The 16,225-nt window shown below is 56.6% G+C and overlaps 1 protein-coding gene across 1 annotated transcript; it reads right to left on the reverse strand.

The window, feature by feature from the left end:
* Positions 1 to 14,499: 14,499 nt before the first annotated feature.
* Positions 14,500 to 15,582, reverse strand: LOC144148563 (uncharacterized). Its single transcript, XM_077680080.1, has one exon. It carries the CDS (start codon positions 15,529 to 15,531, stop codon positions 14,500 to 14,502), a length of 1,032 nt encoding a protein of 343 aa, XP_077536206.1. The 5' UTR covers positions 15,532 to 15,582.
* Between the last annotated feature and the right edge of the window lie 643 nt (positions 15,583 to 16,225).

The following is a 16,225-nucleotide window of genomic DNA, read 5'->3' on the forward strand; positions in this document are numbered from 1 at the left end:
GATTTATTTTGTGGAGCTGAATTTTTAGATGCGACTTAGTTTTGATGCTTCGCTTCGGCATCCCGCGCGAGTTTCCCGCTCAGGAAACTCGCGATTTCCGCGTCGTCGGAGCCCCTGTCTGCCACCATTCACGCGGTGCCGAGGGCATGATGCGAAAGGACGTGCTCAGGCAAAACACCCTCTCCTCCCGCGGCACGCTCTGATTGGTGCCCTTTATTCCGGTGAGACTGGGGCGCCCGTTGGCGATCGGTCAGCAATCCTTAAGCTGCGAGACACCGCCGGACAGCCGTCTAGGCTAGTTTTCGCTCAACAGAATGGGTGTAATTACGCCAGTAACAAAAACGAGAGTGTTGGGATACAAAGAAAAAGGGTGTTACCACCTCCCACCACCCTAACCACACCTATGCAACACTTTTTTAGAGCATTTAGAGCACACGGTTTAGAATAGGGGTAGAAGTGACTTGGGAAAGCTCCACTGTTAAACACATGACGTATCTTACGCTTAAGTAGGAATTGACCTAACGCGAAGTATCCATTGTTGCACTCCTGGTTGAAGTGAGCTTTTAGGTGCGAAGCACCTTAAGACCTTGCAATGTCCGTCCGCCGTACGACGGTGCCTCTCCAAGACTACGGCGAGCTACACGAGAGTGCGCTACGCGCGAACCCGAGTTCACATTCAAAGCGCGCAATCCGTTGTTTCACTTCGTTTCATTTCCGGCCAATATATCACCCCATCTCCACGCCGTGAACGATGCCGACGGTGTGATGCACTGGGACGCGATTTGTCTTGCATGTGGCGTTTGTCATTTACAGTGTACATACTGCACCCCAACTGATTACATAAATTTTGAGTGCTTCATCGTGCACGGATCATAACACTCATCCACACAATACACACAACTTGTGTCCCCAAATCATTTAATAAACATTGAGTGCATCATAGTGTACCGACGCTAACACTCATCCACAGAATACATACAGCTTGCGTCCCAGTGCTTTGCACCCTCAGCATCGTTCACGGCGTGGAGATGGTGTGATTTTTGTGCGGCATTTTTATACCGCAGTGCTTTGGTGCTTGGTACAAGTGTTTTGTGGCGGCTAAGGCGGACGCGTAATCGAGCGATCTAATGCGCCTCCCGTGGAGAAGGAGGACAGGGGAGAAAGTGTGTGCGGGAAAGGCGGCACGGGCTGCGTCATCTGCCAGCGCTTCGCCATGGCTCAATACGTGTCACTGCCTCCGCTCACAGCTTCGGCATGCGTCTCCACCGAGGAGCGCCCTTACCCTCACTCGTTCCGTAATTCTCAACCGCCGATTGTGGCTCATCCCAACCATGTGACATTTGGGGGAACGTTCAAACACGATTTGCAAAAACACGTTAGGCGGAAGCGCTGTGAGATGACTACAGTGTACCTGATGTCGCCTTGCTTTCTCTAATGCAGCGATTCCTTTCTCAGAAGCATTAGATACGTGCAGTGACCCAGAAGGCTGCACTTCTGACTGCGCACAAATTTAGCATTAGGGAGTATAGTAACCGTGATTTGATTTTCAACTGTGTTATTGAGGTTGGCGTAGTTGAATTTTGAGAACGCTTACCAGAGGTGAGCATGCTTCGGAATACGACACGTAACGAAAAATGGTCAACACTTCAATACCCCCTCTCGAAGATGCAACCAGCTTGAAGCGCAGAAGTGCTGATAGGCGCATAAACCGGGGACTTTGCCGACGCCGCCTACCCCGCGAGTCACTTTATGGGCTGGTCGCTTGGTCGCAGAGGTGCCACTGTTATCTCGGGTGGCGTTCCTGGCGTACCCCGCGAGTGGCTCTCCGACCTCACGGGCATTGTACGTGGTGCAAGTCTTATCTGGTGTAACGTAGTACCCAGCACCACATGCGGTCAGAAAGCAGAAGCAACAACATCGCCGTGAAACCGGCAGAAGAGAAAACGAAAGCTCTCGTTTAAAATATCTTGCTGAGAACTTCGAGCATCCAGAGGATGCACCCTCAGTCCGCCAGCAATATTTCTGACGTGCCGAGGCACTCCAGCCCAGGAAAACTGTCGTACTGACTTGCACAGGCCTGGCGAGAGAAGCGCCGCCACACGTCAACTTTGCGAAATGGACCACATCGACCCGCCTTCTGCATGTCAGGGTTCTGCTTTAGTATCGTCCATCGAAGCGGCCGTTGCATGCGATCGTGGAGATAAATTTACTTCGTGTTCATGATGGTCTTTCCTCGGAAATGCGACTGTTGCTCCTGCCTTACGGTTGACAGGCCGCAACCAACGACCCAAACCTACATCAATTTTGTAGGTAAAAAAGAACTGAATGTTTTCCTGCAACGTAGATGCGCCATACGTTACATCACGTAGTCGATTCTTGCGCGTTTGTTGTTATCGCTACTGCCAAAAAAATTAAGAGCAATGGCTGCAAACTGTGCCCTTAACATTCTCTCTTTTTTTCTATTCCCTAACATCCTGCTTTGCTGAATATATTCTTTGTTAGAACTTTAAACTAGAATAATATCAGTCATTTATTCTCAGTGGAGAATAATTTCTCACTAACACTATTGTGATGATAATATTTTCAGCTTGACGACCCCGGATAAACTGCGATATCCTACAGTTCGTACCGAGCTCAAGGAACTTGCAAAGGACAATGTGGCACATTATGGGCTTTTAAACGCTGTCGCAGAGCCCATAAACCTGGCGGCTCTGCTGGAGAAGGCGAAAGAACTGCTACAAGTGAGTGCTCCAGCGGTAGACAACAGCCGCAAAACTCTGGCTAGGATGCTAAGGTCGTTATAAATTGACATATTTAGGTATCTGTATCGTTTTTTCTGCGCACGTATGAGGGACAAATTGTGACCGCTAGCAATTTATCAGCATACGCAAGGAAGATATCACGGGCACCTCTAGGATTAGCGAGTTGATTACGCACGAGCGTATACTTTGGTTTGCATTCTGCAGCACATAGTTATAGTTCATTTTATCATGTGAACGACGCGGTACATTCGAAACAAGAACCAAAAGAAAATAATCTTCCGCCCAACGCGTCCATACAACCTAATAACACTTCGTAAGGCATAAACCAGTAAACGGTATTTAGTACTCCAACTGATTTATCACCGACCGCACTTGAACACTGTGAAAGCTGTAGTCATGCAATGAGCATACCTCGAAATCATCCGTTTAGTCACAGTATAGGTGTGCTTGTATTACTTGCTGTGCGTGCTTGCTCGAATGCGCAGACAGGTGCGAAAATTCTACGACGGATTTTTTCTTCTTTTGTTTAGGATCGGCGCTGTAACTTGAGCAAAATAGGGGTTGTTTCAAGTTGTGCACTCCATTTCTTTCCCTTTTTTGAATTATCTAGGTTCGACGGGACGCATTTCGCCTTTCTATTCAGCATCACTTTAGACCTATGCCCTTCAAAAACCCTTCTGACTACATGTTTTTTGTACACTTCCTCAGCCATTCTTTCCAGGTGTTCGCCCTGTCATTAAGGGAGTCTACGTTATTCTCACACCTTACGTCCTTATCATTCTTTATTTACCCACGTATCACGTCAATTTTACATCAACCTTTACATTTCCTTAAAGACACCTCAAAGTTTAACACCCAGGGGGTCCCTAACGATGGAAATACTTCTTATTGCCAGGAGTTTGTTTGTGTGTGTGAAAAGTAAGTACAGTTGTTATAAGATGCTTGATGGGCCGGACAATCGGCGACATCATTGCGGAGGTAATTTCAGTCATTTGAAGTCCGTGTATGCGAGGAAACAGAAAACTGGTAGTTTTATTCCGTGGCCTGGCAATTTGAAGAGGGGAGTGACTATTGCGGTGAGATCTGCGGTCTGGTGCCATAATGTGAAATGACCAAGGGGCCAGAGGAAAGAATTTTTACAAAGGTAGAGGCTCCGAATGCGACGGCGGTCGTCAATATTTAAAAGAGCCGATACTTTTCTCAAAGACTATAGCAATCCGAAAGTGCCCTCTTCAGCAAGTGTAACGAAACGCCATATTACCGCGAACCATGTATGGGTTTGTTTATTTATTGTTTGCCTGGCCACGCCCGGCTGTGTTATCTGCGTTCTAAACGAATCGCGTCTTTCATTCTTTACTTTCATGCCGCACGGGCTATCACATTCAGATAATCACACTGTTTCGTCCCAATGTCGCTAGCCCAGAATATGCTTCTGTGATCTACAATGTTCTGGATGTGAATTGACGGTTCCAGAAACACTTGCGCCGAAAAATAAAGGCCTGCAGAGCAGACGTTTGACATGCAATCTCCGACGCTCGCTTGAGAACGTCAGTTTGCTAACTGCTGCTTCGCCGCCCGTGTAATATTTGAGTTGTTAGGTGAGCACAAGCTCGCTCCAATAAACGTGTTTTTCTTCAAGACAACTGCGTCGTCTCTGGCTTCGTGACATCTGGTAGAGGTGCTGGGTACGCACCCTTAATGACTACTGCTGCAAGCCACCAGCCCAGTCCAACTAGAGCCAGCCTCCGACTGCAAGGATTGCTGTCCGATATCGGCCTGCTGCTAGAAAGACCCAAGACAACGACTGATGCAACCACCACCATGGTGCAAAAACCAACGTCGCCAATCCTGCTGCAGCAGCCCTGGAAACCGCCAACTTTCCGAGGAGCACCCGCTGAAGACCCGGGGGAATGGTTGGAGAAGCTGGAATTCATGCCGATCTTCAACAGGTGGGATGATGAAGAAACCTTCCGGCATGTTTTCTTTTACTTGGAGGATGCAGCTCGAACTTGGTTCGAGAACCACGAGAGCACCTTGACCGACTGAACGCAATTCAAAAGCGAGTTCCTTAAACCTTCACGACCGTGGTGAGAAAATAACGAGCTGCGCTTTTACTGGAAACTCGAACGCGACACCCCAACGAAGGAGTCGTAATCTTCGTTGAGGAAATGAAGCGGCTATTTCGTCGCGCGGGCCCGGATGTGATGTAAGAAAAGAAACTGAGGTTTGGGATGCGAGGAGTAAAGCAAGAACGTTTTGCTTGCCTTGTCCACAACCCCCCCCCAAATCGGTGGCCGAATTAGTGTCCGAGGCGGCCGCTATAGAGAAGACGTTGGAAATTCGCACGAGACAGTACGACTGTCCCATCAATGCGGCAGTTGCAGATACGATCGATGCCGGGACTCTTAGCTGTTACACACTACTTGAGACAAGCCGCGCTGTCGTCAGGGATGAACTGCGGAAACTCTTTCCAACAACGCCGCAACCCCAAGACAACTCTGAGCGACGTGATCCGGGACGAAATTCAACTCGCTTTGGGGACTTCTACGCCTTCCGAAGTACCACGTTAGCCTCAAGCTATGAGCTACTCCGAGGCTGTTCGACGACCTCGTCCGGCTCCAACCCGTCATCAAGAAGTCCCGCCGTACCGCCGTCCACTGTTGCCCGCCTGATCCCCTGCAGGCCAAAACCAGGCGCCAAGAAAGACGGACGTATGGCGAACCACCGATAATCGTCCGCTGTGTTACCACTGCGGAGAGGCCGATGACATCTATCGTCGCTGCCTGTACAGGAGACTGGGACGGCGTGGTTTTTCCGCCGACGCCCCCCGCCCCCGACTCGGCCAGCGCCCTACTGAGATCGACGAATACCTGTCCGACACCAACCGAAGACCAGTCCGCTTCAAAACCGATCCCCGTCGCGCTACCCGTGCCAGTCCCCCAACCGCCGTAGAAATGCTGATTGCGCACGTGGAAGGTCCCCTAGCCCACGCGGGGGAAACTAAAAGCAGCTACTTCGGGAGGTAAAGTTGCAAAATGGCGGAAAACTGAAAACCCTCCAACGACGCCGCGACTCACTGAAGACCTTGATTCACAACATGCCCAGACCCCTACGACCCAATCTAACACTGACGTGACTCCCGACCACGACGACAGCAAAACGGCGCGACGCGTACCCGACATGACCAAACCTGCCGATGAGAATACAACGAAGACCACGACGCACAGTGCCCGACCGTCAACACGCAGAAGCCGAGATACGACGCCACGACGCACCCGGAACTCGAAGAAGGCATCGTCCGACGTTCAGCTGTCCACCGGCGGCTTTTAAGTAGTCGCCCCCAGACACGGGGGCCGACCACTCAGTTATAAGCGGACCTTTTGCGTCTAAGCTGAAGAAAGTTATGACCGTATGGGACAGTCCGCACATTCGCACAGCAGGAGGCCACCTCGTGACGCCAAGTGGAACGTGCACATCGCGCGTCACCATACACGGCACAACGTACCCTGCAGCGTTCGTTATTTTGCCTAACTGCTCCCGCGACGGAGTACTTGGAATGGAGTTTTTGACGGACAACGGAGCAACAATTGATCTACAGACCAATTCGATAACTTTTGCCTCCGATCATTCCATGACGCCGGAACCGAACCCCGAACACCGTGCTGCTTTAAGGATCATGTCACACTGGCACCGCGCGCAAGCTTGATGATCCCCGTCTACTGTGGCGTTCGTTACGTACCCTGCGGCGTTCGTTATTTTGCCTAACTGCTCCCGCGACGTACTACTTGGAATGGAGTTTTTGACGAACAACGAAGCAACAATTGATCTACAGACCAATTCGATAACTTTTGCCTCCGATCATTCCATGACGCCGGAACCGAACCCCGAACACCGTGCTGCTTTAAGGATCATGTCACACTGCCACCGCGCGCAAGCTTGATGATCCCCGTCTACTGTGAAGATGCTGTTCCTGACATCGACGCTATCGTAGAGAGTGACCAAAGGTTGCTGCTCAACCGCGGTGTCTCCGTTGCAAGGGGCATTGCGCGCTTTACGCAACACCAATCCCAAGTTTTGGTCACTAATTTCAGCGAAGAATACCAGCATTTTGTTGCGTGGGTTTGGCTCGGACGGTCCTCCGCACGCGGCTTCCGTGTATACGGGCCGGCGTGAGAGGCAGGCAACACAAAGACAACCGTCCAACAAGCAATGGCGGGGTTTATTGTGCGAACCCTTCTTCTGCTTGCTCCGATGTGGCGGCGGCCGGAGCCGTTCGGCTCGTGACGGGGCCGCCCGCGTATGAAGATCGCCTGGAAAGGGAAGAGGGATTACCTGGCAGCCAATCTCCTCGCTGTCCCGAACCGGACTGCCTCGGCGCGCGCGCCGTGCTTCCTCCCGCCCGGCCGTACGGCTCGTGACGTCACCGCGTTCTCCCCCGCGCCCCATTGGGCCGTCTGGACTCACGTGGTGCGTGACGTGAGGTGACGACGTTGCCTCCGGGCGAGGAGCGATCGCCCCTCCGTGCCCCGCGCCGGTGGGTGCGGGATTCCGCTACTACCCTTTTCACACTCCTCCTCCCTTAAGACTGTCACCACCCTGGTTTCAAGATGGTGTCCGAATCCAAGATGGCTAGCATTCTAACCACCTTAGGCTAAGCGGTTTCGCCTAGCTTTCATTCCGCCTCCAGCTCCTCCAAGAGCTTCTGAAGGCGGGCTGCGTGTTCGTCCGTGTCGTCGGGCTCCCGCACCCCAGGTCCAGCATGTCGGCGTCCCCATCGCTGGAGGCGTTTGCCTCCTCGTGCTGGGTAGGGGCCGGCTGCAGGACGGCCGCTTCACACGACGGCGACCCCTCCCAGAGCCTAAGCACCTCGGGGTTAGGCCTGGCCGGCGGGGCCTCCGTCACCAGTGAGCGGCGTTGTGGGGCCGCTGGCACCCCTCCCTCCTCGGTGGGCACACCCGGTCCGACCGCGTTGCCGCTGCCCGCCGGCGGGGCCAAAATGGCGGCCCGGTACGCGGGGTCCCGCTGCATCCGGGCCCGCACGGCAGCCACGCTGGTAGGGTCGCCTCCCTCCTCCAGGTCCGGCCCGTGCCCCGTGAGCGCCCGGTGCTTCGTCTCCGACACCAGCAGCACCCCGCAGTCGGAGCAGTAGGTGGCCAGTGGGTCCGGAGCCACGACGCCGTTGGGGAAGCGAGCCAGGTAGTCGCGCGGCGTGTGGCCCCGGAAGACCCCGGGGACGAGCTCCAGGGGCAGGCTCGGCTCAATGCGCAGCTGCGCCTTCCACGGAGCCGAGCTACAGTAGCCACGTGGGGGGCTACTTCCCTCTTGGGCCACCCACGTGGCCACGCTGCGCTTCCTCCGGGGCTCCCCGCTGCCCCCCGGGGCCGGCTGATGTCGGGTGTGCTGCGCCGGGCCGCGGAAATTGCCGTCCCGCAGCGGATCTGGTTGTCGCGTGGGGCCCGTGGAGGGGGCTCGGGCACCGCGGCTCTCCCAGCTCCGCCGCGGCGCGTACGACGGCGCCCCTGGTCGCGCTGCCTCGGCCGCACGTGGCACCAGGTCGTCCCACGCGGCCGTTGAAGCGCCTCCGCCGCCGCCGGGCCTCTCCGTCCGCTCCAACCACGGCCGGTAACGCGCGTCCCGGCGGTGCTGGTTGAAGTTGGGCCGAGTCCTTCGGGTCCTTCCCCATGGGCCACGTCCGCCGGTGCTGCCGCTGCTGTTGCTGGGTGGTGGTGTTGGCGGGCAGTTCTCCATTTCTGTCACTGACCGCTCGGCCGCTGCTGCTAGACTGATCCCGCGGGTTGCGGGCTGGCCGTTCCTTGTCGTGCTTGGGAGGCGTTCGCCGCCAGGGGGTCACTTGGCCCGCGATTGGGTGGTGACGTTGCAGGCTCCTCCCTTATTCCCCAGCCGCCCAAGTGCCGCTCAACTGCCGCGGGCGATTTCGCCGTCCCCGACGGGTGTTGTAGCGATGAGGGGCCGCTGCGTTCGCGGGGGCTGCTTTCGCTAGGTCCTGCTGCTGCGATTCCTCGGTGCTGCTTGCCGTTTTTTTCCCTTTGGAAGTACGGCTTGAGCTCCCCCACATGAATGGGCAGAGTGATCCGACCGGTTTCGCCTCTCGAAGCACGTAGTTAAGCTGCGAGACTTTCTTGGCCACGACGAATGGTCCGACCCATTTGGGCGCGAGACTGGCCGCGAAGCCTGCGTTTGCGTCGCTGAGTGCGTGGTTCCTTCTCAGCACTGTGTCGCCCATTTGGTACTCCACGTTTCGGTGGGCGCGGTCATAGGTGACCTTTTGCACTGCCCGAGCCTCCTCCCTGTTCTGGTTTGCGGTTGTGATGGCGGTTGCCAATCGTTCCCGCAGGCGCCGCGCGTAGTCGGTGACTGCCGTCTGCGCTTCTTTGTTGTCGAGCCGTTTGGCCAACACTGTGTCCGTAGGCGTCGGTAGCTCTCGCCCGAAAGTGAGGAAGGCTGGTGTGAAGCCGGTTGAGCGGTTCTCGCTTGTGCGTAGCGCGAAGGAGATGGCGTTGAGATGTTCGTCCCAATCGCGGTGGGTGCGCGCGTAGGCACCGAGGAGTGGCTTCACATCCCGGTTTCGGCGTTCCGTTACGTTAGCCTGGGGGTGGTAGCATGATGTGGTTTGCTGCTTGACCCCCATGACGGCGCACGAGTCCCGAAAGACCTTTGACGTAAAGTACGTGGCGTTGTCGGTAATCAGCCATTTCGGGAATCCGTACCGACAAAACACCTCCGACAGCTTTTGCAGGATTTCCTGCGCCGTCGCTTTGCGCAGCGGGTAGATTTCTGCGATTCCGCTGAAGTGGCATGTCACCACGAGCACGTACTTGAACCCCCGTTTGCTGCGCGGCAGCGGGCCCATCAGATCGCACGCTAGGATTTCCCACGGCTTCGTGCTTACTATGGGCTGCAGTAGGCCCGGCGGTTTGCCTCCCCTCGGCTTGCGCTCCTGGCAGATGTGGCACGTACGTACGTACTTGCACACCTGGGCTTTCATGCCCGGCCAGGTAGCGTACCGACAAAGCTTTTGCCATGTCTTTGGTGCGCTACCGTGACCGTCTGCGTCGTGATAGTGCTGCAGCGCGGCCCGTCGGAGTCCGCGAGGAATTACGGCCTTAAAGCACTCGTCTGAGTCGTCTTTTCCTGGCACATATTTCAACAGCACTCCATCGCTATCCAGCAGGAAACTGTCCAGCTCGCCTGCCACCATACCGGGTGCGCTCGGGCTCGCCCCGCGGGCGCTGTGGGGTTCTGAGTCTTTGCTGAGGCTGGCGACTGCTTTCCGGCAAAAGTCGTCCGCCCTCTGGGCCCGCAGCAGCTCCGTCCGGCTGAATGCTACCTCTAGGGGGACCCTGGTTCCCACCATGTGCGCCTGCTGCACGCTTTCGGGTCGCGTATGCTCCCGCGCTTCGCTGCGCTTTTCTCTCGTTGAGAGGGGTCGCTGACCCTCGGCCTCCTCTTCGGCCTCCCCCGCCGGCTGTTCGTCGTGTACTGGTGCCCGTGACAACGCGTCGGCTACCACGTTTGTGGCCCCTTTTCGGGTATCGCACCTCGTATTCGAAGCGCTGTAGGGTTAGCGCCCACCGCGCGAGCCTTCCGCTCGGCTCCCGGAGACGAGACAGCCACGTCAGTGCCATGTGGTCGGTTTCGACCGTACATTTGGTCCCCTCTACGTACATCTCGAACTTTCGCAGTGCGTATATGATGGCCAGGCACTCTTTCTCCGTTACCGAGTAGTTTCTCTCAGCGGGCGATAGTGCTCGGCTGGCGAACGCCACCGGTCGCAGCTGCTCTCCCTCCGTTTGGAGGAGCACGGCTCCTATGCCGAGGTCGCTCGCGTCCGTCTGTATCACAAAGGGCTTGTTGACGTCCGGCAGCTTTAGCGATGCCGTGTCAGCAATGCTTTGTGATAGCTGCCGGAAACTGCGCTCCTGCGCTTCTCCCCACTCCCAGGGAGCGTTTTTCCGGAGTAGTTTTGTCAGGGGCTCTTGCAGGCGTACGCAGGCCGGAATAAACTGACGGTAGTACTCTACCATTCCGAGGAATCGGCGTACCCCGCTCACGTCCTTCGGCGCGGGGAATTCCAGGATTGCCTGTAACTTCCCTGGGTCTGGGGACACTTGCCCTCGCTCGACCTTGTACCCGAGCAGACTCACTTGAGAACTGCAGATTTGGGCCTTTTATGGGTTCAGTGTGATTCCCGCCGCCTTCAATTTCCCCAAAACGTCCCTCAAGTGGCTGAGGTGCTCCTCGAACGTGCGGGAGTACACGACGATGTCGTCCAGGTAGGCGAGTGCGTGTTGCCACTTGGCATCTCCGAGCACCCGATCGATCAGCCGTTGGAATGTGCTCGGGCTTCCGCACAGACCGAAAGGCATTCGGACGAACTCATACAGCCCCCGGTGGCACGTGAATGCAGTCTTGCATTCGTCGCCAGGTCGCATCTCGACCTGCAGGTATCCCTTGCTGGCGTCCAAGATGGAGAAGTAGCTAGCACCCCCAAGGTTTGAGACGATTTCGTCTACGTTCGGGAAGGGGTACGCATCTTTCTGGGTGACTGCGTTCAGCCTCCTGTAGTCCACGCACAAGCGCCAGCTACCGTCTTTTTTGCGCACCAGCACCACCGGGAATCCCCACGGGCTCGTTGAGCGGCGAATGATCCCCTCTTTGAGCAACTCATCCAACGCGGCGTCAGTCGCCTGCCGCTTGGCGGGGCTTACCGGGCGGGGATGGCATTTCCAGGGCTGGGCCTCGCCCGTGTCGATGCCGTGCTGTACCAGGTTGGTACAGCCCGGCTGCTCGGTGAACATCTCCTTGAACTCGCCCAGCAGTGACAGAACGCGATCTTGCTTGGGAGTGCACAGCTCACAAGCGTTTGCCAGGAGCGCGCGTAATTCCGCGATCCGTTCCTCCCGAGCTGGCGGGCGCTCCGCCGCCGCTACGAGTAAGGTCCCTAAAATTACTAAGGTAGCGCCATCTTTAGATCTCGCCGCCTTTCGCCCTCGCCCGCGCTCCTCTCTTACTTCGTTTTTTGCCATTTTCTTTTTCGCCGGCGAACGCCGCGCGCCATTGGCCAAGGGAACAGTCACGTGGTTTTGTTTTTTTTGCTCCGCCGCCGGGTCGCCTCGCCGATGCCTCGCCGGCTGGGACATTGCGCAACGCCGCCGCTGCGACGCCATTGCTGGCTTCCGAGCCACCGTCGCCACCGTGCTTCAGTACCGGCTTTATCGTAGGCGCCAGCTAATAGCAAAGTAAGAATTAGCTGCTCGTTTCGAAAAAATGTCGCACCGGTGTCGTTTTAGGTTGCTTCTCGGTGTCGATGTGTTGTGCCTTAGGCAGCGCGAATATCGTCAGGCAGGGCACAAGACTTCGTTATTCCGTCCGGGAAACGCGACGCAGAAAGGAGAAAAGTTTGGTTGCATAGATTTGAACGGGCATACTTCAGGCCGACGCTACCATCACTCTTTTGCGAGGTAAGTTTCTGAATGCTTGTTCTTGCTCTGTTAAATTCTGCGCGAGCTTGAGCGGTCACTTACGAAGAAATGCGTATTCCCTTCGCGACCGTCGTCCACGCTTTGTTCTGAGTAGGCATTGCGCGCAGCGCCGAGTTCGTCCCGTCGTAAGCTTTGGTTTGGATAAGAGGCCGTGTATTTTTCATGTGCGCGCTTAACTTCCAGCATCAATATCAGCGGCGTAGCATGTTCAGTCAGTTGTCGTAAGGTTTTCGTGACGCGAGACTTGTTCACCTGAATTCATGCTTGTTTTGGCCGACGGCAGCTTGCGTCTGACCATGTATCGTGTGCGTTCCGAGTGCGTGTACGCTCTTTTTGGCGTGAAGTCATGTTTTGTGTGTTAGCTACCCGGGTGGTATTATAATCCCGTTGTTATGACATCGGAGTGATTTGCTGCGTAATATGGGCTTGGTCGGTGCGGCGCAAATTGAGGCTGTTGCGAGAAAAAAAAAATTGCGGCTAGGTAAAACAATTTAAGGTCAGCTAAGGTCAACCGCGCCGTTGACGTACGTTTGATGCGCAATTTCTGTTATCGCTTTATTAAATTCGCGCACGTTTGAATGAGCACTTCAAATGCATATTCGCACCGTAACGGCTGTACGCCCTTTCTTCCGTGTATGCACAGAGGAACGTTAATTACGGCTTACGTTTGCATTACACGCGATGCCGTACATTTGCAGAGTGCGCGCTTACTTCATCTTAGTAGTCAATGGCGCAGCGTATTCAGTCATTGCGATTTGAACCAAAACACACTGGGCGACTATATTATTTTCAGCAGACGTATTTTTGTCCAGCAAAGCGCTTGCTAAACGGGTTTAGTGTAGCGAGTTGAGCGGACGCGGCACTGAGCAGATGCGCGAACACGAATTTGACCATGCTACGGTAGAACAGTCACTAACTCCCTTCTGCAATGCATTATTGCCTATATTTGCGGAGTGTTTGTGGCGCATCTGAAACTCGGTGGCGACATTTTTTTCCCCTTCTCAATAGGATTATTTCACGGATCAATTTGAGCAACGGATATTGGAGAGGCTTGGCGTTGAAAAAACTAAACCCAAATGCCACTCCCAACATTTTTTTCTCACGGGAAGCCACGTCAGCAGCACAAGCCACCTGCACGACGTCATTACGGATGTTTGTTCCAATAAAATATCTATTTGCTGGCACCAATTCATTTTTGTGATTTATTGTTTTCTCTTGATAATCATCGTGACATTGGTCCTCTTTCGAATTTCTTTCGGGTGTATCCCTGTGTTAGTGCAATGTGCAAATCTGCCAGAATATATCCCAGCACAAAACAATTCTGTCCAGGCGCCTCCATTAATAACGGCTGTAAACGACCGCGCCCGGTGAAAAAACGTATTGCATGATTAATTAACTCTAGACGGGGCTCTAGAAATCCTCTAGAAATTAACGGGGCTCTAGAAATCCTATAAATGCTACCAAAGAGCGATTTCGGCGCGAAAACAAGAGCAAACTGCAGCGAGCGCCCTGAAGCGTAGCGAGGGGCGTCTGCTCTCAAGTGGCCAACAAATATGGCGGCCCCGCCGCGGAGTTAAAGGGACGGCGGCGCCGCGGGTGAGGGGAGAGAAAAAAGAGGAGGGCAGCGGAGAAGGAGGGAGCAGTTGGCGCTACCTTAGTTCTTTCAGGGACCTTAGCTACGAGCGGCTTGGGCGGCCGCCCCGCGGCTGGTTCTCTTCCGGGCGCATTTGCGGGTGTGCCGCCGGCGCGGCGCTCCGGCGTGGTGCTTGTCGGCACCGCCACCGCCGGTGGCTCGGCGAACGGCACGAGTGACATAAGCGGGGGTTCCCGATACCCTCCCATGCCGATGTCGACCGCGATGCCGGTTTTGGACATGAAGTTTCTGCCCAAGATGACCGGGACAGTTAGCCCAGGCAAGTGCACGAAGCGCATTCGTCGCTTCTGCCGATTCCACCGGACGGTGATGCGCACGTCGCCGCCCGACCGCGCCTCCCCGCACGCGAGCTGGAGGGGCTTCCCTCGATCGCGAAACCGAACGGCGTTTCGCCTGAGGTGGTGGACGACTTCGTCCCCTATGAGCGAGGTGCTCGCACCCGTGTCCAAGAGCGCCTTAAAGTCCTGCCCCGCGATTGCGAGGTCGATGAATGGTGCTGGCGAATCCGGCGGGATTCCGACCCGGAAGGCTGTCGGCGCTGTGATGATGTCTGCGTTAGCTGGTGCAGCCGCCGGTGCCTTCACCGGCGGCCCGCTCCGTTTCCCTGACTCGACGGGCAAAGGCGAGCTATGTGACCCGGTTGGCCACAGCCGTAACACCGTATTTCACGGCGTGGTGCCCGATGCTGGACCGGCGCTCGGCGGCCGTTGGGCCCCGCGCCGTCGTCGTTTGGTGCGGTGGTCGGCGGTGCCGGTAGTTGCCGGAGCGGTCCGTTTGAACCGCCGATCGGCGCTCTCGAGAAGTCCGGGCTTCCCGACTCCGCGCTCCGCGGCCCGGATAGGTACGGATGCAGCGCTCGGTCTGAAAGTGAGAGCCGCGTTTGCTGCTCCCGAATATCCCGATCCGCCTGCCCGAGGAGCGCGCCTCCGTTCCAGGCGCAACTAGGTTCGAGCGACTCTCCTGGTGGCGGTGGTGGCCGATACGCGCGAGACGCCGCGATTGCGGCTTGCACCTTGCGCGCTTCTGTGGCCAGCTCGTTGAGGTTGCGGCAGCTGCAGCCGCGCAGGTATAAAGCGAAGGTGGGGTGGCTCTGCCTCACGACGCGCTCGACCCGCTCCGTGTTCGAGGCTTCCGGGTCGGCGTACTCGTATAGTTCCTGCATTGCTCGGACATATTCGAGCAGCGGTTCATCGGGCGCTTGCGTACGCAGTTCGAGCTCCCGGCGCATCCGCGGTTGGTAGTCGTACGGCAGGAATTCTTCGCGGAACGCCGCCTGAAATTCATCCCACGTGGCCGCTGTGCAGCCGACGAGTCTGTGCCACCGCGCAGCGTCCCCCACCAAGGCCGCGGGCAGAATTCTGCTCAGGGCGTCGCTGTCGCTGCAGCCGGTCGCCTGTCGGTAGCGATTCAGCGCCACCAAGAACGCGTTTGCGCTCGTTTGGTCACTGCCGCCGCTGTACGTCGGAACCGGCATATTGACGCGGGGGCCGGGCGGCCGTACCGCCTGCAGGGCCTGCTGAATCGCGCTGGCGAGTGCCGTTGCGACACCGGCCGTGTTTGCTGGCCCTTCCGTGCGCCCACTTACCGTTTGCGGGGGCGACTGGATCAGCATGTCCGGCGCGGCGTCGTTCGTCCACGGCACCGTGGGGTCTGTCGGGCGCGCCGCCCGTGCAGCTTGGTAGGGCACCGTGCCGATCGGCGCAGGGTGCTCGCTGCGTTTGGGGAATGGCGCGCGGGGGAAGGCGTTTGCCTCGTACGCGAAGGGCGAGCGCCCGGTGCCGGTCGGCGCCAGTTGCCCACCGTGCCCGCGAAAATGCGCGGGGGCCGACTGTGCGCGCTCCGCGCTCATGACTCGCCCGTAGGGGGGGTGCTCCCGACTCACGTGTGCGTTCGCTGGTGGCGTGAGGAATGTCGGCCGGTGAGGGGTTTCCGCGGCCTGGCGGGCGATCATCATCAGGTCGCACCACTCGCTGGTGTTGCCTGCCATATTGTTCGCCTCAACTGCGTTTCCAGACGAGGCCCCACGTTAGGGGCGGCAAAATGTTGCGTGGGTTTGGCTCGGACGGTCCTCCGCACGCGGCTTCCGTGTATACGGGCCGGCGTGAGAGGCAGGCAACACAAAGACAACCGTCCAACAAGCAATGGCGGGGTTTATTGTGCGAACCCTTCTTCTGCTTGCTCCGATGTGGCGGCGGCCGGAGCCGTTCGGCTCGTGACGGGGCCGCCCGCGTATGAAGATCGCCTGGAAAGGGAAGAGGGATTACCTGGCAGCCGATCTCCTCGCTGTCCCGAACCGGACTGCCTCG

Source organism: Haemaphysalis longicornis, unplaced genomic scaffold (genome assembly GCF_048455015.1).
Source record: "Haemaphysalis longicornis isolate Haplotype H1 unplaced genomic scaffold, Haemaphysalis longicornis Haplotype H1 scaffold_8, whole genome shotgun sequence".
Lineage (NCBI taxonomy): Eukaryota > Metazoa > Arthropoda > Arachnida > Ixodida > Ixodidae > Haemaphysalis > Haemaphysalis longicornis.